The 25,464-nt window shown below is 39.8% G+C and overlaps 2 protein-coding genes and 2 long non-coding RNA genes across 5 annotated transcripts in view; 1 reads left to right on the top strand and 3 right to left on the bottom strand.

Annotated features, from left to right (window-relative positions):
- LOC116047811 (centromere protein P) overlaps positions 1–25,464 on the bottom strand; it is a 106,936-nt gene that overhangs the window by 65,504 nt on the left and 15,968 nt on the right. The gene's annotated exons all lie outside the window — the stretch shown is intronic.
- LOC116047814 lies at positions 1,480–22,138 on the bottom strand. Its single transcript, XR_004104481.1, has 3 exons — positions 21,953–22,138; positions 6,198–6,204; positions 1,480–1,491 (listed from the first exon to the last, which is right to left on the bottom strand). It is a non-coding gene; the product is annotated as an uncharacterized LOC116047814 (long non-coding RNA).
- On the bottom strand, positions 10,423–21,942 carry LOC118493456. Its single transcript, XR_004895420.1, has 3 exons — positions 21,886–21,942; positions 15,663–15,668; positions 10,423–10,432 (listed from the first exon to the last, which is right to left on the bottom strand). It is a non-coding gene; the product is annotated as an uncharacterized LOC118493456 (long non-coding RNA).
- On the top strand, positions 14,716–25,205 carry ogna (osteoglycin, paralog a). Its single transcript, XM_031296811.2, has 6 exons — positions 14,716–15,044; positions 19,427–19,490; positions 20,384–20,548; positions 22,436–22,641; positions 23,702–23,794; positions 23,942–25,205. Exons 1-6 carry the CDS (start codon positions 14,889–14,891, stop codon positions 24,110–24,112), a joined length of 855 nt encoding a protein of 284 aa, XP_031152671.1. The 5' UTR covers positions 14,716–14,888; the 3' UTR covers positions 24,113–25,205.

Raw genomic sequence — 25,464 nt, 5'->3', positions numbered from 1 at the left:
AAATAAACACCTGAACAAGTACAAACGGCTACAAGCAACTTAGGTGCTGCCACTGCCAGGACAATTACCATCTTAAGTCAATTAAGCATAAAATCTTATTTGGGCTCTCGTCTATTTCAAGTTACAGTTACTGTACTGCGTAAAATTGAGTTTCCTGGTATTAAATTTAATGACAGAACTGCATTAAAATCTATGTTAAGTTTATGCTGTAGCATTAATAAAAGGCACAAAGACAGACAGGAGAGAAGAAATGAGAGCGACAGACAGTCATCGCCAGAATCACAGACACTGTTATTTTAGCCAGTAGCAATCTTAAAGCAAGAGCTTTTGAAGAGCAGTTCAATAAAAAGAGATTTTATCCAGATGGAGTCTACTGCTGAGGAGACAGCCGTGTTCTCCTCATCACAATTAGCACAGAGGGAAACATTCAAGACCACAATGTCCTATTAAACAGACATAATTACATTAACATGGGAACTTCCCAGAATTCCCCTGCCTCCACAAACACATGAAAAACGCATTGACTTTAACCACAAACAATAATATAGATGAACTGTAACTGTAGTAGGGAGAAGACCGAGTAAGGCTACTGTTCCGAGTATGATTCATTGACTGAAAAAAGACAACACCATTTTTACAGGCCAATTTACTGTAGTGGACATCAGTCTGCCTCAAAACCTTAGAGCTGAGGACAAATTTGAATAGATCAAAAACACTGGTGTTTCCAACAACTGAAGAATTTTAAGCTACTAAGCCATCACCTTAGGCTTCAGCAAATTGTAATGGTCATTTTTTTTAACGTTTTATAGACCAAAAGATGAATAATAAAAAAAAAAATAAAAAAATAAAAAAAATCACCTGCAGGTTGCTCAATTAATGAAAATACATTATTTCAAGCAGCTCTAACACACAGTGCTCATATGAAGTTGGAGTTACACAGACAGTACACTAAGCTGGTATCTGAAACCCAGGCCCTGTTCACACCTAGCATTAACGTGTCTGTGAACAGTATTTCTGCTTGAGTCACGTCAGATCGATTTTTATCGGCAATAGTAATTGTTTAACAATGACGACAAAAACTCCCATGTGTGATCCTATGCTACTTGACGATGTCATCAAAGTCTGTCTTTTGTTATTGTTTTGATTTAGAGACCCCCTAGCTGCAAAAATGGCATACTGTGCATATAAGTTTAGGAAAACAAAAATGCTAAAATCATTTATCTTTTCCAAGATCTTATCAACATAAACCCTTTGACTCTGAATCATTCCATTAATGCATTTTATTTATTTTCAGCAGCCTCAGGTCTAACAATGAAGTATGGTAACCTGGAAACACATGTTGACTCTGAGCTCCCTCCAAGTCCCAAGATCCAAGTCACACAAAGTGCCTTCTAGCTGTAAGTAAGCCTGACTGATAAAGATGGTACATGCTTAGCTGGGACAGATGACTTGAAGACTGAAACTTTAAACACCAGGGGGTCGCTAGAATAACTAGAAATACTGACATTTAGTATTTCAACAGATTCAAATGTAGCATGAATCACTTTTGAGCCAACGCTAAACTGTCCCTCTGTTTCGGTCTGGGAGAAGGAAAACGCCAGGAATGCTGGGATAACAAATCCAGTAGTCATCAGAGAACAGAGAACAACTATCCAATACCACCGCACGCTGGAACCCAGTCAGCCAGTAATACTCTCCATATGTCTTATACTGGTTTAGTCCAAACCGTCATGCCGTAGCTGACAGTCTAATCAGAGCCGGTCTCTTGTCCAGTACCGACAGTCAGAGACCATCATCAAGACACCAACACTGCCGACACAGCGCCAAGACAGTGACAAAATAAAAGATTGTGATCAGAAGGAACCAAAGCACTTGTTTTATTTGCCAAAATCTCACTCACTCAGTCTTTTCTGTAAAACAAATCAGTGCCAGTTGCCGTAGTCACAATTCTACTATGTCCATGTGTTTCCTTAGTGTTTCTCATATGGTTGAATAATCTACATCAAAAACATTTTTTAATCAAAATAAGCCTTAGTTTTCAAATTAGAAAAGGCATATTAGGTTTGGTGCTATTGTATTTGACTCTTTTTATGTATATTAATGGGGTTGGGCAGGGTGAGCCACTATCAATTAGAAGGGGGTAAAACTAACTCTTGGTAGATCTCCGTGGTGTGCAACATTTCAGTTGAGTGATGCATTAGTTTTGACTTAGTAAACACACTATAACTGCCAAAATGAATAAATACTTAGAACTACTTACTCTTGGCTCTCTATTTATCAAGCGTCTTTGAATCCCTCCTAAGGATCGTGCTAAAAGTTAAACTAGAACTAAACAACTCCTACCTGGATACGTTTCCTACACTGACTTTAGACACATTCGTCAATGTTTAAAATTCAAAATGCAGAAATGATTTGGTATACGTAGGCTTTAAAATGTATAGGTACATACTTTATCAAGGTGAGACGGTGCAAAAATATGCAGCAATTAAAAACACTTTATCATGGGCTGTGGCACACCAACCTCAGTTACGAGCAGGATAACGCTCCTTAATATCAAAAGAGACAGTAGTCATTTTACTTGCTAAGAAACGTGAGAGAATGTTATCCTAAAAGTAGCACAAAATATGTTGTATGAGTTAGGACTGATTTGCTTACTATGAGACGCTTGATAAATATGAGCTCTGATCTCCAAAGCACCTGACAGATACCTTTACCCAACATGAAACAATATAAATCACAGAAATATAGCTCCACATAAGAGCTGAATAGACTTTCATAGTATTTTATTCAACTACCTCTGTCTGACCCAGTCAATGTTTTTGCTGCCTTTAGCAGCGTCCTGGAGGAGGACAATATTAGCAATCCTAAAATTTACAAGAGAAGTGTGAGAAATTTGGATTTCAGTAACAATCAAGGTCCTTTAGGTTTACGAACCAAGTGCCCCTGCTTTAAAACAGCAACAATAACAACACTGGCCACCCATCTCACTCACCCCTGGTGGAACCTACTGAAAGACCCTCCTCCCTGGGTGCTGAGGTGTTTTGTTTAAGTAGAAAGCTGACAGTAAATCTCATGCTGGGATAAGAGCTTCCAGGTTTAGTGAACCATGAAGGCCTCTTTACAGTGAACAGCCAGCAGTTATACACATACAGCAGACCCTGAGATGTCCACAACATGACATGAACCAAAGATTATCTTTAATTCACCACAGCTGAATCCAATGGCTCTTGATGAAGTCTAAGGAGAATAAACCACAATTAAACCAAAGAACAATATAAGATCTCTACTCTGCAACGCCTCTCTTTGGCCTGGACAGAATTAAAAAGAAAAAAAAAAGCCTAATATTCCTGAATACATAAATATCTTGAACTGAGCATGTAATAAAAAACAAAACAGGAAAGGGTACACTTTCAACTCGGCATGTGGATTTTCTTCGAAATTCAAACAAGGACAACATTTTGGCATGGGATCACCGTCATATCAAACTCATTAGGAGGTAACTGAAAGCATGCTCCAGCGCAGAGTGGTGGTCTCCTTGTGGAGGCTATAGTTGTTCTGTTTTAACCATCATGTCGTCTTCAGATCCTCTGGGACTGGATTCCAAGGCTTAATGCCAGTATTTGAACCAAAACTCGGCATAAGGAAAAAGACTCACTTCTACAGTAAATAGGAAGACAGAATACTTATCCTGCACAGAGGTTTATGTCCAAAAGATTAGAGTGGAAAAATAATAATAAATAATAATAAACAGCTTGTGCAACTTCACTTTGGAGTATTTGAGGGAATGACAGATATTTAAAAAGAGAAATGTCACAATGAAAGCTAAAGATAAAAGATGAGCATACAAACACCGAGATTAAATATATGTTACATTTCCAACACAGTTTTCAACACAGTCACAGCAAACATTACAGATTATGTCCATTTCATGGTAACTGCAGGCTCACTTTTGGAAGTCATATTTATGTCCAGGACTGGGTCCATATCTGGAAGTCCATCCAGGACCACTTCTGATAAACCAATGCTAAATGTCAGCAGACATTCGGAACTGGCTCAAAGTTTAAGGACTCTATTTTTGTGGCGACGCAATGCCCAGCGCAAGCAGCACTCCAACAGTTTGGTATTTCCTTACCTTGAAATTGACTTTCCCTGTCTGTGTCATTTTTTGGTCACAGGTGCATATCTTTCATTATGGATGCCTTTCTCCTTGAAACTTCCCCTTAAAACTGCAATAATTTGCAACATCAACATCAATTAAAACGCTCTGCTAGCCTAGACGCACTCTAGCGGCAGCAAATGTAAATTGCAGCCAGGGTCAGTCTAGCAACTCTCCGTTGGCTTGAGAGCTTAAAAAAGGAAGATGTGTTCGGAGTTTTGCCGACCGGATATGGCAAAAGTTTAATCTATCAACTAGCGTTGCTCTGGTTGGTTGTAGCGCTAACCTATTGCATGCAGAGGGAATCTGAATGACAACCGTTTATCCCGCCCCTCGGATTGAGCCCTGCCAATGGTGAGTTCCCAAACCCAACATCTTGATATGGGTCTGGCTCGTCAGGCTAATGCTCTTCCACATTAACATTATCATCCCATTGAAAGCGTGTTTGTTATTTGTTATTATTTTGAAGAATGCAACCCTGTGTCCTAAAAATACATTTATATGCTAGCAAATGACTTTGCCTTATGGTTTGATGGAAACGTAATTGGAGTCACGGCTGACAACCTCCTTGGTGTGTCAGGGATAGGGCTTATTTTCTCCTTAGCTGAGGGACTTACTTGCACAGAATACCTTAAAATGTTTCCTTAGTTAAGTAAAAAATGTTAGGGCAATTACTGCATTGAAAGAGATTGTACAGAGGTAAAATTCTACAGTTTTAATGGTGACTGCTAGCTTGCAATACCATGGGTACTGCAGCATAAAACCGTAGAGCAATCAATAATTGCAAAGGCGCTGGAAGCACACAACTGCAGAGAGTAGAGTGATTCAACTCGGGACGGACAAATCATGAATTGAGTGCGGGGCAAATCTTTAGTTTAAAATCAAGTGCTCATTGTTGAGCGTATACATTGGGTTCTCCCGGTCGAAGAACGGTCTTCTCAGGATGCGTTTATTTTTCTTTATCGACCTAAACTCGGACATGTTGCGGTTAAGAAAGAGGCAGGTAGCCTACCTTGTGTTTTTCCCTACTTTGGTTGCTAAGGTCTTTTGTCTAATGGTTTGACTAAGGGATTACTTAAGTAAAATAAGGAGAAAACCTTAAATACGTAAGTAATTTTAAAGGAAACCTTAACGTTAAGACTTAAGAGTGTTTTGTGCAACCAATTTTGTTTTAAGGTAACCTTAACTCTGACTTTAAGTAGAATCTTAACTTAAGGTGTTTTGTGCAACCAGCCCCTGGCTCTAGCGCTTTCTTCACAAGCTAGTCTCTAAGGGTTTTGTCTATCATCATCTATTGTCATTTGGTGATGGGCAGGTATCGTACAGTGGTTTTATCAGAGCTTGTTTGCTACAATCAGTTGCCTGCTGCGGCTTGAAACAGGGTTCATAAGGATGGAGAGACTGAGCCATACAGTATATGTTGCGCGAAGCAAAAACTATAAGCTACAATAGGCTAAAAGGGTCTGTACAGGTGGAAAGCTGGTTGATCAATTTCTGCCCATCAGTTTGATTTGCCTGTTTAGTTTCACATGGAGGCTAATAATGGGAATTGAAGCTAGTAGTTTTGTTTCAACCATTTAATTTGAAAACATGTGACACTCATTACATAATGAGTCTGGGCTAAAATAAAAAACCTCATTGTCAGCCCAGAGAAGGCAGGTGGCTATGTCACGACCAAAACACACAGCTCTCAGAGGTGGGTCAATACATCATGTCAGATGTCAGCCAGACCCATGCAGACCAAGGTTTAATGCCTAGCCAGGTGGTCCACCGTGTCGAAAGCTACTCTGCAGTCAAATGGGCGTCTGTGTGTGAAGTAAATTCACTGACGTATGTTGTTTTGTCTAGGCTGGCTTCAGTCTCCGTTATGTTTAGCGCCTACACCTGTCACCTTAAAACCCAGCTCACTGTCACGCTGATTGCAGCTGTTAGAAGAAATAAGCCAGAAAAGAGTTCCCCGTTATGATGATTGTGTTTACATGAGAGAAAAGTGGTGGGTTTTGAGCAGGCAACGTCAAGGATAACAACAACACTCTGGAACAAATTTACTGGTTTGATCAGATTGCTGACAATTAGCATTTTAGGACTCAAGCCTTCTCTGACCTCATAAAGAAGTATTTATTTAGTATCATTTTTTTGTTATCTGAACCAAGAGTAACTTAGCTTAAGTAAAACTTAAAGCTAAAAAAAAACACTAGAAGAATGTCCAAATGGAACAAGAACACCAATATGAGACCACTGAGAACACTGAAACTTGAATGTTACACACAATGTGTTGCTTTATCTGCCCTTTCACCAAATATAAGACAATTCTTTTTATGTTTTTCTTTATTTCTACTGGAATAATAAATAAGCAGATATTATAAAGGCAACTACAGTATGACAAGTTGACAGTCATGACAAGGTTATGGACTTCCGGACTGGACTGTGGGCTGTGTAGTTACAGTAGTTAGCTTGTTGTAAGAAGTCTGGCTTACCGGATGTACAGTGTGGGTATAAAGCCAGGCATGGATTGGCCATCGGGAGCACCGGGAGATTTCAGCAGTGGGCCGTTCTATTTGTCTGGGCTAAATGAGCTGCACGCCGGTCGAAAGCGGCCCATAGAGACCCATACCCACGAGAGATCATATGATTGGCCCACTTGTTTGTCTTTCATGTGAACACTGGCCAATCACATCCTACTATGGCCCACCTCCATCCTACTATGGAGACAGAGCACATTTAAGTCCCGCCCCCACTGACGGGGAAAACAACTCCACAAAGTGCACTGTAGCTAGCTAAAAACACAAGATTTAAGCATGTCAAACGATTATTTTAGCACCCTTTGTCTACCAGAGAGGACAAGTTAGCTGTTAGTAAGCTAATGTTAGTTATGTATTAGCAAGCTAAGGCACTTGCAAACATAATACTAAAGCTTTCAGGTTTATCCACATTGCACTATAGCAAAATGCAGCTTTAGCTTAACTTACAGACTTATCACTTGTTTATTATACAAGACATCTTGATGACACCCATGCTCCACCCTCAACCTTTAGCCATCTTGCCATCAAGAGCCAGGCATCCTTTTTTAATCTGTGAATAAACTATCATACTATCTTACTTACAACTTAGCTAAGTGGCAGTATTAAGGGCTGGTATGCAGGGTTCAAAACTAACAGTTTGTCCACCAGGCAAATGACTAGAGAATGTTTAAATTTGACCAGCTACTCAATAGATTACCATTGTTTTTTGGCTGGTTAGTGAAGCAAATCTACCAGCTACTCGCATATTTTACCAGCATTTGGATGGTAAAAGATGCTAATGTTGAACCCTGCTGTGTTGAAGGGGAGTGCAAGGATGGGTGGTATCCTGCTGATTGTGGTGGGCTGGTCTGGGTCTCAAAAGTCCAAGGCTGATTTTTTTACCCCAGTCTAGCCCTGTATAAAGCCTGACATCCACATTCTCCTCCCCTTCCACTATCTCCGCTATCTATTTTGCAAAGGATCCGTCGCTGCATCCGGGGCATAGCGCCATCCAAGAGGATTGTGATTGGTTTAAAAAAACGTACAACACAAAGCGTTTCTTCAGAAGGTTAACTTGTGCAGCCAGACCATACTCCAGCACTGAGGAGATAGGTCTGGCAATGCAAGACTAGTTAGTTATAACATTTCCTACTGCTTCAAATTAAAAGCATTCAACTTGCGAAACATGTGGTGGCTTTTATTTTGAATCAGTCACTTAAAACGTAATGTATTCATCACAGAGTTTAGCACTAACTGGGATTGTTCGAACATGCATCTACAAAACTAGGCTTGGCCATTTTTTGTTATAGCAGATCAGGTTTAAATATGGCAAGGAGTAAAGGAACAAGAAGGAGCAGCCACAATGAGCTGTATGAAAACTTGCAACCACAACCCCTTAGAAAGGTTGCCAACTCTTGTTACTGTGTCCTGATATTGTGTGGAAAACTACTTGCGCCATGCGAGCTGCATGAAATTAGATCAGGGTTGCTTTTAACGTTTATTAACACATTAGTTTGTACGGAGCCCCTAAGGGGACATGGGGGAGACCAAAAATGGGTGAAGAAAAGATTAATACTTTTGTGTTCTCCCAGGAAACTTTTGCATTCTCTTACAAAACAGGTTGGGGGAAAAAAGAAATGTCAATGTACTTCAGGTAAGTTCCCACCTTAGAAACAACCACAACAATAGGGCACACACACCCACGGGAGAGGTTCATGAAATACAGTTTTGAGATTGGCCTCAAATATAAAGACATTAAATCAATGCTTGACAGTAGGCAGGGCTTTTTAATAATTGAGAGATATCTGAAGAGAATACTTCAGGGGACACTGTCATCACAAAGCGTACTCCGTATACCGAAAGCCCCAACTGCTGCATTTCCATGGAAACCACACTTATGGGGGTTCTGTTAAATATGACAGCTACAGTAGCTTGGAAAATAGCGATATGAAACACCGAAGTAGATTAATTTACTGTTTACCAGACCACAAATGAGACGACAATTAGCTAGCTAGCACACCCCACGGTCTCTATGCCCGCTGCTAAGAGACTACTTAGCCAGGAGGAGAGCAGACGGCAGCTCCGGACACCATCTTCAGTTCAACTTCAACAACTGTGGCAACAGAAAAAATGTAGACGTCCCAGTGGAACGCTGGTTAACAGCAGCAACTAAGTGACTCCTGTTTAAAGAACAACAATAGAAATCTTAAGCATTACAACCGTAAAGGTTTCATTATGCTTCAAACAAACTAGCTTTTACACCTACATACATCTAAAGGCTAAATTATTTATACCTGATCTGAATGGAGAGGGGCATGAACTGCTAATTGTACAAATGGGAATAGCAGCACACTCTTTCAGACGGGCAGTTTCTCCTTGAAAGCATTCACGGTGCACTGTTGTTCACATGAAAAGTGACAGAATCAGCTGTGTGAGTGTTCGAATTAAAGTAACACAGCTTGAGAAAGAAGTTCAATCCTCGACTATTTTCATACCTTTGCACACCTGGCCAATCACTGTTTAAAGTGGTTGTGATTATCAAGCTGTATTTAAAACAAATATCAGTGTTTCCTCTGTTGATTTTGTAGTGGCGGCCCGCCATGGGAGAAGACGGCTAGAGTCGATCCAGAGTTTAATGGTTAGTATTATAAAGTTATTGCTGGTATTTATTGCATACAGAAAGATTAGGTGCCCCTAAAGAAGTTTTAGCCAGAGCCAGAGGAATATTACAGGCACCAAAACATCTGATTTTCAGCTACCAGCATTTGCAGAGTCAGACTGTACCGGACTCTCCAGGTGACCATGCTGCTCTGGGGACCAGCAGCGCAGCGATAAACCGCTGCTGATGGACGCAGAGCTCTCCGACCACCGGAGCTCTCCGACCGCCGGAGCTCCGATTGCTGTCGGTCTGCGCAGCTGGCTACGCTGCCGTGTATCAGTATTAAACAGTTTCATAACCTGTAAAAATAAAAACATCTCGTATATCGCGTTAAATACTTTTCACCGTATTTTGGTACAGTTCATTTTAACACCTGATGCGAGCCATATGGGAGTAGCCTACACATGAAACTCAAAGTTATGAGTGCTTTAGCGGCATTGACCTGACTCCCTGAATATGCAGAGACGTCATCTCGCTCCGCCTCTCTGCTGAGGCCCGTTCACATAACTGCATCAGTTAAACTGTATTTCACACTATGATGGTTACATTTGCAGCAATCTGCGGTTCACATGCCTGCTGAACTGTAGGGGCGGTCCGTTACACTACATCACGGACAATTTATTTATCAATATTTCAAAATTAGAAAACATTACACTTCATAATGTTTTGTATTCATAGCACTAATGTATTATTGTACAAATTAGCTACAACAGTAATAGCAGCAAAACATGCTCCTTGGGAAAAAGATATGGTTGTGCCCTGTTCATACTAATCAAATGAACCTGACTTTGTTGTTAAGTGTAGTCAGATGCGAAAGCCCCCTTCCCTTACTGCATTACACCATTACATTTTAAATTTTGAATTGTTACCTGCAGAATTTTGTATAAAAATCTTTGCAGTACAATTAATATAAGAAGTCTGCACCTCTTTCCGCACATGCACCCCCCACCCCGGGTCAGCTACTTCCACAAATGGAATCCAATTCTGTGGGAAACACTGTTAAGTGTCCTATAGTTTACTCCCTACAGTTCAATCACAACTGAGGGGTTGTTGTTCGGACAGACCTGCCCCCACTGCTAAAAAAAAAAAAAATCCTAAAGGAAACGCTGCAGATGCCTAAAAAAGGTACCCTGGGGAGTTATTGACCACTAGTAGCGCTATGTTTTCACAGTGGGTGAGTGGGGCCCCATTTCATGGGTGACAGGATTCCTACTGCCAGTTTAACACCATTCGGCTCATTGACAGTTGCAGAACGTAATAATGCATAACAAATGCAGTGAAGACGAAGAATGCAAGCAAATAAACAAATGTAATGTAAAGGTAATGCATTCAAAATGCAGTTTACAGTCCCTTTCGTCCCTTATTTATCCATTTGCAATCTCATACAAATTCAGGACTTTTCTTCTATTTCTCTGCCTTTGCTGAGGAAATTGCAGCATAAATGAGCAAAGCAAACTTCTCAAACTATGCCTATTACTATTTTACAAGGATTTTAAAATTAAAGGTTTAAAAAAGGCTTTCTCATGTTCACAAACATTGATTCGCTTTATTGTGCAGTAGAATACCAGTGAAACCACCCTGACAGCCCAAACTCTGGTATAGAAAATTAGTGACAGTAAAAACATTCTCCAGTTTCTGGCCCTCTTCCCAGAGTTGTAAAAGTTTAAAGGTGTTCATAATTGCTAACACACCTGTAACAGTCTGGGCTCATGTTCCTTGGATGTTTATATCTGGGCCCCTTTCTTTTTCCTCTCCTCTGAGGACTGAAATAGTCACATGTTTTCTATTTAACGGTTTTGCTGTTAAACTTCAGTCTTTGCTCTTTCACTCTGGTTGTTTAGACTATAGAGACTGTCTCTCGTCATTTCACCATGTCTAGGGACAACACCAAAAAAATAAAATAAATTCTTAAGAACTGCTCTGGGGAAGCCCAACATCTCCCTGATTTGACAACCAAGGTTGAAATCAACCCAAGAACAGCTGGACCTCAACAGCTGTTGAATAGACCGAGTGAACAGAGTCTCTTTATTTTTTATTACTGAGAATCTCTTGGCTTTTCTGCTTAGGAAACATCTCCCGTACTTTTTTTTTTTTTTTGCCTTTTTCCAGTAATTCTGATTCATTCCTGGCGGGGGGGTTTTTGGCGTTTCTTTTGTGTTAATCACATTACATGTTATTTATTGATGTGTTATTGCCTCTACAGCACTTCATAACTCTTTCAAAACGTGAGGCTGTAGAAGTCTGATACATATTACACCATAAAGATGCATTGATTAAGAGATGAACGGCTGAGATATGATTAGTCCAGAATGTTCCCACAATATCTTCCAAGGATCATTGTTCTGGTTAGAATTTATTCAGACCACTGAAAGCCTGTTCACCTTTTTCTATCATCTTAAGGAGCATTTACATTCTGTTCATCAACCGATCAAGTTAACGTGGACATTTCATCTATTGGATTCCAAACTACTATTTTTAAGAAGTAGCTAATTCATAGGACCTTGAGATACCTGTCAACTGTCAAGGAAAGACGAAAACGCGCAACCCAGAAATGAACTATTTACATGCATCAGCATTTTGACTTTTAATTCAGTCAATATCCAAACTATCTGCCATGTCATAGAACATTTTAATCTGTTTTGCTTTAAGGCATTAATGATGATGCCTTCATGCTCACATATATTTGCCAAAACTATAAAGACCCAAAACTATTGGACCTACATGTATCAAAGAACAATGCAGATGAGAAATTTCAACACAGATTATGTCTTTCTACACCTGGCATGGTAGGAGACTGTGTGGTAACTGCAGTGTGTGCATGCTCCAATCAATTTACATACATTAGGGATAATTAAAGAAGAAAAATCTTACTTTCAATAAGATTGTCATTTAGCCTGAACAGACCTGAGAAGGTAAAATACATAAGACTGAGAGCTTGTTGACAATGATAAATTATGTCTGTCACTATGTCACCACTTCACAGCTAATCACCCATTCTACTAAATAAAATCAATGCAAAGACTGGACAAACCGAGACACTGTTGCTCTACCTGTGAAGTTATGTAAGTCAACCAAATGAATTTTGCATACCACAAAGCAGAACAGAAAGTCAGAAATGTTCAAAGATGGGAAGCATTTGAACAACATTCTCATTCAAGACCCCTCAACATCAGGAAGGAAGCAATAAGAACACCAAACGCTGCTGCTGGACTGTTCTGGCTCTAGTCTCACGAACGAGTCCTCAGGTGGTTTAGATCAGATTGTCAGAAACAGAATTAGGCTGTGCGACAGGACAAAAATTTAAAATTAAGCTTCATGTACAGTAAAACATATGTTTGTCTGTACTAGGGTTGCAAAATTCTGGGAATTTTCAAAGTTGGAAACTTTCCATGGGAATTAACGGGAATATATGGGAATTAACGGGAATACACTGGAATTAATGGGAATAAACTGGATATTTTTAACATTGCTTGTTATAATACTGTTTATAACAGATAACAGACAACATAGATGTAGTTGAAAAAAACCCATCTTGCAGCATAATCTTGGTTAAAACAACCTGATTTAATGCAACTTCAGTTGAATGTCCTCCCTATATTCGTCAATGACATGCACACATGCAGTAATCAGCATAGGCTACTACATACTTGCCAACATTTAGTCTTTAAAATACATTTAGTCCTTAAAATACGGGAGTTTTTAGTTTTTTTTTGTTCTTTTTTTCTTTTGGGGGGGTTGTAATATAACAATTTTATAGCCCACTTGTTTGGGCTATTACTTAGCCTACTGCAGGGCTATTGAGGGCACACCCACTGCACAGATCACTTCTAGAATACAACGTTCTACAGCAGATTGAAGCTGATTGAAGACAGTACTGCATTTGACTCTGATACAGCAGTAGGAGGAGGAGATGGGGGGGAAACAAAGTCCTTTGAGTTTACGGATGGCTGAAAGTCTTTGATGGCTCCTTTTTTTGAATGTCCTTTGTGTGCTGGCTGAAAGTAATTTGTTGTCTAGTGCGAGTCTAAGGTATTTGAAGCTGTCAACCATTTCAACTGTTTCGTTGTTGATGGCAATGGGGTGCTGGGGATATGGGGGAACCTATTGCTATTTCTTTTGTTTTGGCTACATTGAGATGGAGGTGTCTGAGAAACTGTACTGGAGAGATGAACACCATTCTTCCAAAAGATATCCCCTCATTTGTTGTTCTGATGATGTGGTTGGAGAATGCACTTGTTAAATGCCCACTAGAACTGCCTCAGAGAGAGTTATAAAGAGAGAGATATAAAAATATAATAATGCATAAGGACCAAACATAAAAACAGAAACTCAACCACTCAAATGAAATACATCCCTTCTCGAAATTCTATCAGACCTTGAACAGAAATTTTGTGTTAAGAGTAGACTGGCAGTAGCTCAGTCCGTAGGGAGTTGGGTTGGGAACCGGAGGGTCGCCGGTTCAAGTCCCAGTACGGACCAAAGTACAGAGTGTGGATTGGTAGCTGGAAAGATGTTCACCTCCTGGGCACTGCCAGGTGCTCTTGAGCAAGGCACCAACCGCTCAATTTGTGCATGAATAGGTCCTGAGCATGTGTGTGTATTTCAGGCCTGTGTGTAGTGATTTCTAACAGAGTGTAAATTGATCCCCACTGGGGATCAATAAACAGTATAAATTATAAGACTTTATGCTGAACCATGCAAATTAGATCATTTGAATAAAAACTTGTGCAGTACCACACAGTTGCGGTTTTGTGTATCTACAACTGTATAACTATGTATGTGTAATTGTACGCCTTCATTGTAGGTGACAAACCATTGCTTTTCCTGAACAAGCTTCATTGGTTGATCATTTCAATGGAGATGAAAGCACTGAGTAACATCAACCCTAACCTGACAAGTCACTATGAGAAGTCATCGTCCAGAAAGCCAAGCAGATTCGACTATTGGTCAATTCCAATTAATCACATAAAATCTAGGCTATGATCAGTGTCTGTCTATCGGCTGCTAAATGTGTTTGTCTGATTAACGGTTGAGAGAAAAACAGAGCTAGTGAAGAAGAAAAACAAAACACACATCGAGCCTAATGAGAGATTGGTTGGTTATTACGAGTCATTACTGAGTGGCTGGGCAGAGACCACAGACATTCCTCCTGACCAAACACACTCACACTGTGGTTGTCAACTTTCAATTTTTCTGCTTTCCCTGCAGTTTTTGGATTTTTTTCCTGTACACATTAAAAAGGGACACTGAACAGAAAAAAATAGACAATTTATTCTCTCTTTGGCTCTTTGTCTTTTTGCATGTGTGCCTTTTTTTTGGTGTGTCTCTTTCTGTACATCCTGTCTGTGTCTCTGTCTCTCTCACACAGCAGATGGATGGTGGGTGGTCAGGGAAGGGTTAAGTGCTGTGCTCTATAAACTCTGCTTTAAGAGTCTGCTGGAAGCTACTGGTTCAGCCTTTAAATACAGTCATTTGACACATCCCAACTGGGGTTCGTAGCATAGAGCAGCTGCTGACCTAGACTCAGGCTTTAAGACGAGCTGGTGTGTCGGCGTCACACTGCTTGGACAGCATGAAGGCTCTCTTATTCACCTGTATGCTGGTGCCATGGCTAGTGGCAGCCTCGGCCAGGAGGTTTGACCAGGACTCACAGCTGATACCAAGATCTCTACCTGGCAAGGAGCTGAACGGATACTTCGGTGACCATTTGAAATCAAGCAGGGCTAGGGTAAGAACTTTATTATTTATGCCATGCTTTTCTGCCAAAAAATGTTCTCTTCAATAGCTCTGACATGAAGATGACATGTTCTGATGACTTCACAAATGACTTCTGAAGACAATCCTTATACTTGTGAGGATTGTCTTCTGAAGTCATGCAACAAGTGAACGACCTCTTGTTACAGTAAATATGAGCACAGAGACACAATGCAAAGATTTTGGTCAGAACGGACAAATTTTCTCTTGTAAGAGATATTCAGCTAACGTAAGAAATTATAAGAGAAGGTGAAATAATTCAAGATAAAAGATCAAATGAGACCTTACTAATCCCCAGGGACAAGTAGGTCATGCTTAATAGTTGGCAATATTCAATATCAGTGATCCACACAGATTATTCTAAAAACTAATGATACATTTCATGGTTTAGTCGGTTAATTTGTCTTCTGCCACTTGATGACAGAAACTGTCAGCACTTCACCCAACAGATAATGATTCATTTCTCTCTCTCTCTCTCTCTCTCTCTCTCTCTCACACACACACACACACACACACACACACACACACACACACCTTGTGTCTAACTTGTTCTCCCACTAGCCAAATCGAACCCTAAAGCGACCACACAAACCGCCAACTAACCTCTTCAAGAAATATTTGGACAAACCAAAACCAAAGTCTGGTCTTGTTTATCCTTCAGGAAACACTAGCAGAAAATGAAAAAAAATCCCACAAACAATCCACAGAATAAGAGGAAAAGAAAAAAGTGTGAGTGAATGTGGCTATGAAAAGTATGGTCAGTTTTAATGAGTGAAAACTGAATTTGGTGCCATATGTTTTTCATAAGACTCTGTCAGTGCCAGACCCTTCAGAGACAGGCCTCATAGCCTCTTCTGCTGCTTCAAGCTTCTTTCAGGCTAACTTTTTAATCCACAATGTGAAAAGTTCTGTTTCTTCTCTTTAATTAGTTTGCAGGCCAGTCAGTTACCAGCAGAGACCTGCAGCAGGGTTGGGGAATGGCATTTTTCTAAGAAATCTTGATTCTTTGCACTCACTGAAGGGGAATTAACCCAGGCCTTAATTATGGAGAATTCTAACTTTAAATAGAAGTTAGTACACTGGTAGCAGATTAGTTCCTTCTTTCTTTTTGGTTGCCACGCTACAGATAAGCCCTCAGATTTGTGAGTTCCAGTGGTGAATGGCTTATTGGTGATACCCAGCCACCATCTGGTACATCGCAACTTTATTGTCAGTTTACACTGAAATTCATTTTACATCCATAGGCAGTTCCGTTCAAGAAATGTACACACAGGTTGAACTACTTCACATTACACATAAGACAGCTGTAGCCTACAAAAAAAAACCATCAAACAGTCATGACAAGTTAAAGGATTTGGAGCTGTCCACAAGCCCAAAACTCCTCAGGCTGAAGGATGAAATTGATCACAACCTCCAAAGGTCTAAAGGCTCTGGGGGGTCAGGGGCTACATACGAATGCAAAAACCTTGAAACCAACCTGATTTTCATTGGCTCCTACATGACAGCACTACAATTACAATACAATATTACAAAGCCTGGTCATGGGTCACTGAGTACAAAGACACTTCTGAATCAGCCAAGAGCTAGCTGTGGAATATAATGTTAACCGCTAGAGAAAGTTCTGAATGGAGTCTGCAGAACTGTGAACACAAATTGCAGTCTCCTTATTCATTTCGATCAGATCACTGTGTTGGCACAACGGGAGGCCAGATGTAGAGGCTCTGGCCAAAGCAATGCAGCAAAACAGTTGAACCTGACTAAACTTTTGCAGAAACATCATCCAACAATGCACTGCACTGGCCAATCAAATACATCCAGGCTCACTTTCCTGGTAGATGACTTAGTAACAAGAACGGTGTAATTCTAATGATTATCTGGAGATTGTAGAAACTGAGAATAAAATGATTCTCGACGTGATAACTTGCCAGGGTTGAAAAATTCTGGCTCACAGTAGCATAAACTAGTGTTTGGTATTGATAAAGCTTTATACTTATAGATGGGTTACTGAAACTGGACTTTCTGGATTGTATTTCAACTTCTCACGCTGCCACCATCACAGACCCTTGTGTTTTTGTTTAACACAGTGGTGTTTACAGTCTGATTGCCCACTTAACCTTGATTTGTTAGACCCAACAGCGTCTCTAACAGACTTAAGTTGTTGATGTCCAATGATTCACATCACATATTCAATAGGGATCAACCGATATGGATTTTTTTAGTGCCGATACCGATTTTTGTTTTCCCATCAGCCTTAGCCGATGACCGATACGGGCTGCCGATTTTCTTGAGCCAATACTGCTTTTGCTCCCTCAATTTAAATCATAAAAATGTAAACCCTGCCACACTGGATTTGTTTTCGGAATCTGCTCTGCCATTACTTTAAAAATAATCAACAAAAACACAGATCAGTGTCACTTCTGCAATCATCTTACATTTATATCACCCAAATGATGTGTGCAATGTGCATCATATGGATGGGTGCACTGCATATGGTTAACTGTGCAAGGGTAAAAGGGTAACAGCCTTGATGATGCATTGCTTGCTAACATATTATAAGACATCAGGTCATCACAAAATGTCCTTTGTCAACACTTTAAATAATTTAAGAAAACAATAAACATGAAAAGTAGCCATTGAAATAAAGTGCTTGATTTGTAATTTAAGACTGCCGTGGTGCTGTAACCCTGGCAGGCTTCCAGCACCAGCAGACTGCTAGTGAGGGAGGGGCAGTGCATGTTCTGCACGTGAACTGCAGCATATCCAGCAACACAAAGCTGCCTGTGGACGCCTGTCTGTAAATAATGCCGGGGAAAAACTATCGGCGAACGCAGCAGCCGCGTATCGGCCAATGCCGATACATGTAAAAACGCAAATATCGGCCGGCCGATAAAATCGGTCTATCACTAATATTCAATTATCGCCTTAAGCCAACCTCCGGCTACAGGAGTTTTAAAATCCTAACCAATGTGAAATCAGGTTGCCAGCACATAAGGAGAATCTTCAGATATTATTTTCTCTAATCTCAAACATTCACACGTTATCTTACGTGATCTCACACGGGGAAGCAGATGTAAACAAAACCAAGACTGATTCAGTGCGACAACTTTCTGTAGTGTTAATAATGCTTTGCAGTGACACAAAAGAAACCCAGAGACAAAACAAGTGTGGATTAAAATGTGGGTGGGGAGACGGATCAACACGAGTTGTTGGTTCTTGGTCCTTCAGCCAGAACTGGAGTTCAGTTTAACCGTTTCCGTCTCCTGTATACCATTGCTTGGGAACAACATCAGCTGCTGCAGGAAGTACCGACATAGTCATCCAGATTTTAACTCCTAAATATCGAACATGTTTGAAATTATCAGGGCAGCCCTGCAAAAGTTCGGGAGGTTTAAGATGGATCTGTAAACCGCTCACATTACCAGATAATTGTGGCCGAAAATCAGTACCCACCCAAGTCTTGGACCAGATTTCTCCGCAGATTATCAGGGTAGGGTGTAATAATATTGGGTATAAATCGTCCGGAACCTCCTGTAGTCTGAGCCCGGCTTTAAAGTGGCACTTAAGATTTCAATCCTGGTTGATTTATATTTTGTATTTGAGTGAAAACAATGAAATTGTGCTTAGAGTTTAGTCGGGAGCATAGAAATAGAATGAATCCCATGGTCTGAAATATTAATACATTAGCTTTACGTTTTCAGAAGTGAGTGCAGTTTCATTTTTTGTGTCTATACAATGGAGAAAAACGAATAATATTTTGTTTTTTTCGGAAAATGTCACGCTAGACACCCAGTGCATAATACTGCAAATATATAAATATTGCATTAATTTAATCAGTGGGCCGTAGGCTCAATCACCATTGTGTTACCTCCTTCAGTAATAGATAGTGACCTAACATAAATAGACATTTATTATTTAAATGAAAATCTTCAAGATTACAGCTTTACAGTTAAAGCTTACAATGACTTTATAACAAAACTTTATATTGTCACAATCACCATCAGCCTCTAAATTGTATTTTCAAAATAAAACTGTTAGTCTGTTAGTTAATTTTATTCAGTTCTACCATTACATTAAACTTAACAAGAACCTGGCCACCTTGTTTAACTGCACTGGTTGAGGTATTTTACCAACATGCTAGTGTTAGCTAACAGACTCCAGGCTGAAGCCAAGCACAGTGCAGTACAGATATTTGTGATTTCCCCCCCCCATCTTCATTTTATTTCTACCCAAAATTTGACAGTACAACACGTTACTACACATATTTCCAAAACTGACCTCCTAACCCTGGCAGTGTCAATGTCTTGCTCTAGCAAATGAGCTGGCTGCTATATGAACAGGCCATGTTTTCTCCTACAGAGGGCGCTGCCTCTTGCTGATGAACCGGATGACAGCCCAACCAAAGAGGAAGGAGACGTCTCTGGTAAGAGAAAGACCAGTTTACCTTGTGTCTGGTAAAGAACATACAATTTAAATAATAGGGGGGATTAAAAAACTACTGGCAATTGTTTTGAGTGAACCCGTTCATGATTTGAAGGTTTGGGAAAGATACTCAAAGACAAACTACAGATTTCTCAGAACAAGGTTATCAGAGATTTAAAATAGAATTAAATATTTAAAAAAAAAATAACTGGGAACGTGGAACATCAAGGAGTAATTGATCAATGGATCTGAAGGGTTTGAAAGAAGAATAGGAACTGAGGAGATTGGAGATGTAAGTTGATGCCAGTCCAAGCAGGCCATTAAAAACAAATACAAATAATCTAAATATCAATAAATCTATACTTCACTGGTAATCAGTGTAAAGAGGCCAGTGTATGGGAGATTTAGTTTCTTCTTAGTACCAGCCCTGCATTTCGAACTACAGTAGCTGCATGTGAGCTTGGGAGGACGGACGGTCACATAAAGAGAATTACAATAATTTAAGATGGCTGCTATTCATCAAAATTATTTATTTTGCAATTTACAATTCTTTCAAACTACAGTAGAAAAATGTGAATTTCACTGAATTGTTTGGTATAGAAAAATAAATCGGCAAATATTTTGATAATCAATTTACCGTTTAAGTACTTTTGTTTTTAAACAAAAATACCAAACACACTACTTCGCCCTGCTTTCTTTCACCTATGTGATGAACTGAATGTTTTGGGATTTTGGTAGGTTTTAGACAAAACAAGATTTCAACCCATTACTATCACAATATTGTATTCCCTGACACTGTATAGGCAACAATTAATCGAGAATATAATGCACTGCTGCGACTACAGATTATTCTGAAAAAAGGCTTGATGTTTGTCTGGTGCCTTTGTGTTGCAGACTTGCCCACCTGCCTGCTTTGTGTGTGTCTGACTGGTTCAGTATATTGTGAGGAGGTCAGTCCAGACATGATCACCGTTCCCAGCTTGCCAAAAGAGACGACCTACCTTTATGCCCGCTTCAACAAGATCAAAAAGATCAGCACCAAAGACTTTGCTGACACATGTAAGCCTGGAACTGTCTCCATCACAACCGATTGATTGCTCAGCCAAGTTATTCCAGCCGTGCTCTCAAAGACTATAAGTTGGCGGTGAATGCTTTGTCCATTTTTGTCTTGTTCTTTGATTTATATTTCTTGATTGAAATGTTATCAATTTCATATTGTATTTTATTATTTACATAAAGTCATCAGGCTCATCTCAGGTTGGTCTAGGAGAATACTAATTTATAACAGAAAGCCTGCATTGCAAACTAACGTATAACAACCATCTGCTGATAGTGGCATTGGCAATACATAAACCTGAGTAGTGTAGTAAATATTAATAATAGGCTGAATTTGAGCGTTACATGTTCAAATATAATTCCAATATTTAAAATAAGGAAAGAAATTCAAATGGCATTATAGAGGAAGATATACAGCTCTACTGCTCATGAATGATATATGAACAGCTGTGACTGTGTCCTTTTAGACACCCTGCAGTGAGCTCCAACAGCAAAGGCCACATATTTAATGAGTGAGGTTAATTCTTTAAACCCATTGAGTAACTAAAATAATCATGAAAAGAGTTGAACCATTAGTTTGTCTGATCCAGCTCAGCAGGTACAGAAATATCAATCACATCATACATTTACCTCCCGGTAATTAATGAAAGTAGGACCTCACAATTTTGGGAAACTGTTCAGACTAGACATGAAGCTCAATTAGTCATAGTCAGGTAATGGCTGCGAGAGGATAACGCATTTGATCATTTCCCAGCCCCAAGGGGAAATGTCACATGTCACTTTTTATATTTGCTGTTCAGATGCATGTGCATGTGAAGCAAAATTACAAGGACACTGGTTCCCGTAACTGCACTGTTAACTGGATCAATAACAAACCAAAAGTAATACTAGTTCATAAAATACTTTAAGGGATGGCCCTTTCAATTAGGGGTGGGATAGGCACCTCGCGATTCAATTACGATTCTTAGGCAATGTCCTCATTTAGGATCCCTGTGGCCTCAGAGTAGAAGCTCCTCTTGAGCTTTTTAGTGCTGGCCTGGTGTATCCGGTTCCTTCTTTCAGACCAACAGGAAGAAAAGGCTCTTTCCTTGGTAGTTTACATTTTAAATGATTCTCCTAGCCGTTCTCTTGCAGCGCCTGGTGTAATTGTTCTTTACACAGGGTAGGGCACCGCCTATTGTAACTTCTGCCGAACAAACTACTCTTTTTTTTTTTTTTCCCCACCCCTACTCTCAATAGGGTCTTGTTTGAATAATTTAGCTGGTTATCTGGTCTATTTCTTGGTATTTAACCCTTGGGTCACCGGGACCCGAAGGACAAAACAAGTGTTAATACAGCACCTTAGTGCTTTTTTGTACAGCATTTTGGTCAGCTTAAGCTGTGTTTAAATGTGCTCTAGAAATGAACTTTACTTAACAAGAGACAGGGTTTAGAGAGCAATTCTCAACAAAGTAAACGGAAGTACATAACCCTTGTGTTGTCCTTCGGGTCACTGGGACCCAAAGGACAACACAAGGTTAACAAGAATTACATTGTAAGCAATCTTTGCGCTTGACAATCGTCTGCAGAGGGGCCATAATAATGGAGGATCAACTTGACAGAGGTCTGTAATAGCTTGGTTAAACAGTAAAGGAGCACAACCTAGTTGACCCAAAAAAAAAATGCTTAAACCCGCAAGTGCTGTGATTAGTGATCAAACTGTTGTCAGTGTTAACTGTATTTTTAAAATATAATGCTAAACACAAAACCAGAGGGATGATAACATTTGGAAAGAAAAAAGCATTAATATGGTGGTACAACAACAAAAAGTGAGATGTCCAAAATGGCTACAACTGTAATAAAAGGTTTTTCCATCCAACTGTAATAACATTTTTATTCATCTATCAACAGTGAGTCTGAAGAGGATTGACCTGACGGGAAACATGATCTCAGAGATTGAAGATGGGGCATTCTCTAAGCTAATCGACCTGGAGGAATTGTCTCTGGCTGATAACAGATTGGTCAAACTTCCTATGCTCCCTGCTGCCAAACTCAAATCCTTCAATGCCAACAATAACCTCCTCAAAACCAGGGGTGTCAAAGCTAACGCTTTCAAGGTACACATCACCTCTCCCAACTTTTTCAATTAAGAATACCCCAACCCAATCTTAAGGATAGGGACTGGGGAAAATCAAGGAATTTTAGAAAAATGAACTACTATTTGTCTATCATAAGTGAGTGATCTTCAAAACTGCATTTGTTTTTACAAAAGCTTCAATGATATAGCCAAACTGACAGTGAGCTATGATAGCTCTGCTCAGCAATGTAATGCTGAAAATGAAGGCAGGCTCTCCAAATCATGTACTGTACTGTGTCCTGTGAATCTCTTCTCTGTGCAAATATTTTAGAACATACTACATACTATGCAACAACACTTTAGATTGCTGTACATTATAGGAAACCATTATAGGAAAGCTTGGATGGAGCCCATATTTTCTTACTGCACAGCTATCAAATATCTACATGAGTTAGTTCGATAGTTTGGGAAATTTGATTATTTTTTGTCCCATGAGTGACATGAGAAGGATATGGTTTTAGGGTAAATGGCATGTTGGAACTCTTTCTTGACAGTATATCCATCCGCCTTCTGTGCAGCAGCTCAGGTCACCAGATACCGTTGGTGAGCAAAGGTTTTGGTCTCTGCACAGGCATGATGGTACCATACCTGGCAACCTCAGTATGGCGACAAGGCATCAGGAAGTTGTACATAATCACTACATCTCAGGAAGCTGTACTCAGTCACTACACCTGGCTGTTATTCAACAGGAAACTCCCTCTAAAACCTGCAGTAAAACTGTCGTTTTGTGTAATTGTTATTAGTGAGTCTTTATACTTAGCCAACCATATCCTGGCTCCAGCTTGATACTTGTAAAGACATAAGACTGATAATCTTTTCATCTTAATCACAAAAGGAAAATAAAAAAAGCATAATTCCCAAAATGTTAATGGATCGACATATAACTCACAATTTTGCTATTCCTGAAGTATATCTGGTCTATAGCCAGGTATGCTGTGTATATTTGCAAGTACACTTTCACTTCCCAAACAGGGGTAGGACAACTAAAAGCTCAGCTGAATGGACTGGGTCTCCATGGTGTGAATTTGTTTCCCCAACAGAAAATGACCAAGCTGGCAAACCTGTACTTGGCCAACAACCAGCTGGAAGCTATTCCACACATCCCAGACAGTGTTCGGATCTTACATCTACAGGTTTGTATTTTTTTTTTTGCTAGAACTGACATATTAATTATTATTACAGGACAAATCTTTATACCTGATACTGAGGTTTTTTTCAATCAACCAGCTTAGATTTTATTCACTTGGTTACATTCTTGGCATTGTTACCATTTCCTCCAGAACAACAACATCACTGAGGTCAACATAGACACCTTCTGCAGGTCCAATGACACCTACTACTTACGGCTGAGCCTCAGCGAGGTCCGTATGGACGGCAACCCCGTGTTGCTGTCTAAGTATCCCGACAGCTTCACCTGTATGAAGGTACTGCCTATCGGACAGTACCGCTGAGACAGAAACTTTACTGTAGCCCCTTTGTTGCTGATGAAGCAGTTTTCCCACAGCAGAGTGCTGTGGGGATACCGTGACGTTATGGATTTTGGGGTGCTGGTCCCATGGTGGGGATAAAGGTGTCAATGTTCTTACTTCAGCAAACCTACAAACAGCTTGTGACATTGTCAGGTCGAAATGAAACCATTCACTGGACTAAAGTTGTAGAATTGAAGGAGTTTCTATACTCTGGCCTTTTTCAGTTCCACTGACCGGTGGGGAATTTAGACGTCTGCATGAAGTTGCACGAGAGTTGTTAAGAGCTACAGTCACATGAACTGGTGCAAAACCACCTGAGAAGGGTAAAGGCTTTAATATGCTTCAACAAACTAGTTCGTCGGACCATGTTTAAAATCAGCGTTTCTACTAGTTGTGTATATCTTCGCTGAAAGGCAGGGGGAAAGGCCTTCTTTGTCCTTTGAATCATGTAGTATTGATACATTAAATCATACAAAAAGGAATAGCGGCACACACTTTCAGACAATCTCTCGTCTAAGGAATGTATGATGTTTACAAGAAAAGTGATGAAAGAGCTTGAGAAAGAAGTTCAAACCATGTCTACTTCATCACACCTGGCCAATCCCTGCATAGTGGACGTGCTCGTCAGATTGTCATTCCAGACAACAGAATTTTTCTAACACAACTTTCAATTCTGCCATCAGAAAGGGGGGCTTTAGATGATGTTAATAAATTGGACAAACCCTTTGTTTTAAGCATACTAAAGCTTTGACAGTGGGACTAAAGTGACAAATAGCCAGAGAGAATGATTTAGGCCACCTGTTCAGAAGACGCCACAGGTGAGGTGCGTTCTATGTCTTTTCCACAGGTGACGCAATGCCAGTAGAACCGATGTACTAAATGAGTGAAGCGTCAACACCTCTACAAAGACAGTCCAATTTATTGTTTCATTTTCACCTGACTCTGTACTACCTACATGAATGAAACTACTCAAACTGCTTGTGACTTTGAACACACACACACACACACACACACACGCACGCACTAAACAAGCCAACAGGCTTTCTTATACTGTCAACTACCTGTTTCAGTTTAAGAAACAGGCCAATTTTCACACTCTTTGTGAAATGAAATAGAAGCATTTTGTTACTGTAAGTGTAAGTAGTAAAGGAAAAAAAATCATTTAATTCAAGATATTACTACAATCTTCTAGATATCTTTGCCGCTTTTGCAGTATATTGTACTAGTGTAAAACCTCTCATTTCAAGGTTTTACATTAAACTTAACAAAATCTTTAAGAATACTACAAGTAAAATGTCCAAAAAGTGCTTTTAATGGACCCACATGTATTCTTA

This window comes from Sander lucioperca, chromosome 16 (genome assembly GCF_008315115.2).
Source record: "Sander lucioperca isolate FBNREF2018 chromosome 16, SLUC_FBN_1.2, whole genome shotgun sequence".
In the NCBI taxonomy this organism is placed as follows: Eukaryota; Metazoa; Chordata; class Actinopteri; order Perciformes; family Percidae; genus Sander; species Sander lucioperca.
This window is presented reverse-complemented; position numbering and strand designations above follow the sequence as displayed.